Source organism: Acyrthosiphon pisum, chromosome X, assembly GCF_005508785.2.
Source record: "Acyrthosiphon pisum isolate AL4f chromosome X, pea_aphid_22Mar2018_4r6ur, whole genome shotgun sequence".
Taxonomy (NCBI): Eukaryota; Metazoa; Arthropoda; class Insecta; order Hemiptera; family Aphididae; genus Acyrthosiphon; species Acyrthosiphon pisum.
This window is the reverse complement of record NC_042493.1, coordinates 15093567-15096157: the sequence shown is the minus strand read 5'-3', so window position 1 is coordinate 15096157 and position 2591 is coordinate 15093567. Positions and strand designations below refer to the sequence as shown.

The 2591-nt window shown below is 30.7% G+C and overlaps 1 protein-coding gene across 3 annotated transcripts in view; it reads right to left on the bottom strand.

Moving 5' to 3' along the window:
- Window positions 1-1815, bottom strand: part of LOC107884990 — a 4010-nt gene extending 2195 nt beyond the window's left edge. For all 3 annotated transcript variants that reach the window (XM_016808193.2, XM_029485963.1, XM_029485964.1), the window contains exons 1-2: window positions 1305-1815; window positions 1102-1234 (exon numbers count right to left, since the gene is read on the bottom strand). In XM_016808193.2, coding sequence (XP_016663682.1) covers window positions 1102-1234; window positions 1305-1532 — 361 coding nt within the window. In that variant the 5' untranslated portion in view covers window positions 1533-1815. The remainder of the gene's footprint in view (window positions 1-1101; window positions 1235-1304) is intronic.
- Between the last annotated feature and the right edge of the window lie 776 nt (window positions 1816-2591).

The following is a 2591-nucleotide window of genomic DNA, read 5'->3' as shown; positions in this document are numbered from 1 at the left end:
TCGAAACTGCAGTCCAGTTGATTGGGCAGTGACGAGAATGAAATTCACATCTCAATGCATCAACTGAACTGCATACAAGGGTTGCAATTATAACGTACCGGCAGAATTTCAAGGTTTGTTCCATTTGTCTGCAATTTAATTAACATTTTTAGATGATAAAATCATAAAAGTATAATACTTAATACTATTTAATAGTTATTACAAAAGAAAAATAATTATTAAATTTACTTACACATTGGTACAATTTGTATAATACAACAAAAATTAAGAAACCCACAATATACCCTAGAAGCTTCGTTATTGTGGGATAATCTGGCTCACCTAAGATAAAAAAAAAATAATTTTATTATTACATTATTTGGTTAACGATATATGTGTGTATGATAAATTATGTATTGCTTACTATTGTTCTCCGGGACCCATTCGAAGTTGTTGTTGCACAAATTAGTATTGCAACAACAAAACATATTGCCCCGGAGCGACCTAGTTGTGTTGAAACAACTAGGTCGTGAGCAATCTTGCCGGTAAGTACAACCCTATAAAATGTTATTAAAATAAAAACATGATAAAATTAAACACAATTCTATAAGTATTAAGTTATATTACCTTTTCAACTATGAGCACTTCATTTGGCAGCGTATTGTTATGCCAAATAGCATAACAATAAGCTGGCTCTTCCCGTGCTTCACAATCAATACTGCAGTCCAGTTGATTTGGGCAGTGACGAGAATGAAATTCACATCACAATGCATCAACTGAACTGCATACAAGGGTTGCAATTATAACGTACCGGCAGAATTTCAAGGTTTGTTCCATTTGTCTGCAATTTAATTAACATTTTTAGATGATAAAATCATAAAAGTATAATACTTAATACTATTTAATAGTTATTACAAAAGAAAAATAATTATAAAATTTACTTACTCGAACACATTGATACACTTTGTATGCTACAACATAAATTAAGAACACCACAGTTTATCCTAGCAGTACAATAATTGTGTTATAACCTGGCTCACCTAAGATAAAAAAAAAATAATTTTCTTATTACATTATTTAGTTAACGATATATGTGTGTATGATAAATTATGTATTGGTTACTATTGATCTCCGGAACCCATTCGACGTTGTTGTTGCACAAACTAGAATTGCAACAACAATACATTTTGTCCCGGAGCGGCCTAGTTGTGTTGACATATCTAGGTTGTGAGTAATCCTGCCGGTTAGTACAACTCTATAAAATGTTATTAATATAAAAACATGATACAATTAAACACTATTCTATAAGTATTAAGTTATATTACCTTGCCTGTTATGACCACTTGATTTAGCAGCGTGTTGTTATGCCAAGTAGCATAACAATACGCTGGCTCTTTCCCTAATTTACAATCAATATTGTTTGTGGTGCAGTTTCTGTGAGTTGAGCTATCACATTCTTCCTGAGAGAAATATTGACAACTCAATCCATCAACAGCACAGCATACAAGGGTTGCAATTATAACGTACCGGCAGAATTTACAGGTTTTTTCCATTTTTCTGCAATTTTCAAAAATATTATTTTACAATTTATTTTCACTTCAAATTTGTAATCTCTATAGTCTGAAGACATATAGTTAAAACATTTAATGCATCGGAGATATAATTTACAATCAATATTGTTTGTGGTTCAGTTTCTGTGAATTGAGCTATCACATTCTTCCTGGGAGAAATATTGACAACTCAATCCATCAACAGCACTTCATACAAGGGTTGCAATTATAACGTACTGGCAGAATCTACAGGTTTTTTCCATTTTTCTAAAATTTTCAAAAATATTATTTTACAATTTATTTTCACTTCAAATTTGTAATCTCTATAGTCTGAAGACATATAGTTATAACATTTAATGCATCGGAGATATAATTTACAATCATTATTGTTTGTGGTTCAGTTTCTGTGAATTGAGCTATCACATTCTTCCTGGGAGAAATATTGACAACTCAATCCATCAACAGCACTTCATACAAGGGTTGCAATTATAACGTACTGGCAGAATCTACAGGTTTTTTCCATTTTTCTAAAATTTTCAAAAATATTATTTTACAATTTATTTTCACTTCAAATTTGTAATCTCTATAGTCTGAAGACATATAGTTAAAACATTTAATGCATAGAAGATATAATTTTTAATTTAAAATTATCACGTATTTTAATAAAAGTAATATTTAATTTGCTACATTGTTATTTTAGACAAAGTATAGTCAATTATAGTTCTTCTAACAGACATACAATAGAAAAACATGATAAAATTAAACACAATTCTATCATTATTAAGGTATATTACCGTACACTTTATATACACTTTTTTTAACCGAGTGTTGTTATGCCAAACGGCAAAACAATTCCACTGCTCTTTTTCAGATGGACAATCAGCTGTGGTTGTGTTGCAATTTTTGTTGCGTGATCTGTTCGGGTGATAGTAAAGTTTTTAAGACATTTTAAGACATCGACCACACAATTACATACTACAGAAGCAATTAATAACGACAGTATGGATAATATCCCGGTTTGTATGCTACATACAAGCACCAAGCAACATGAAATAGCATGCC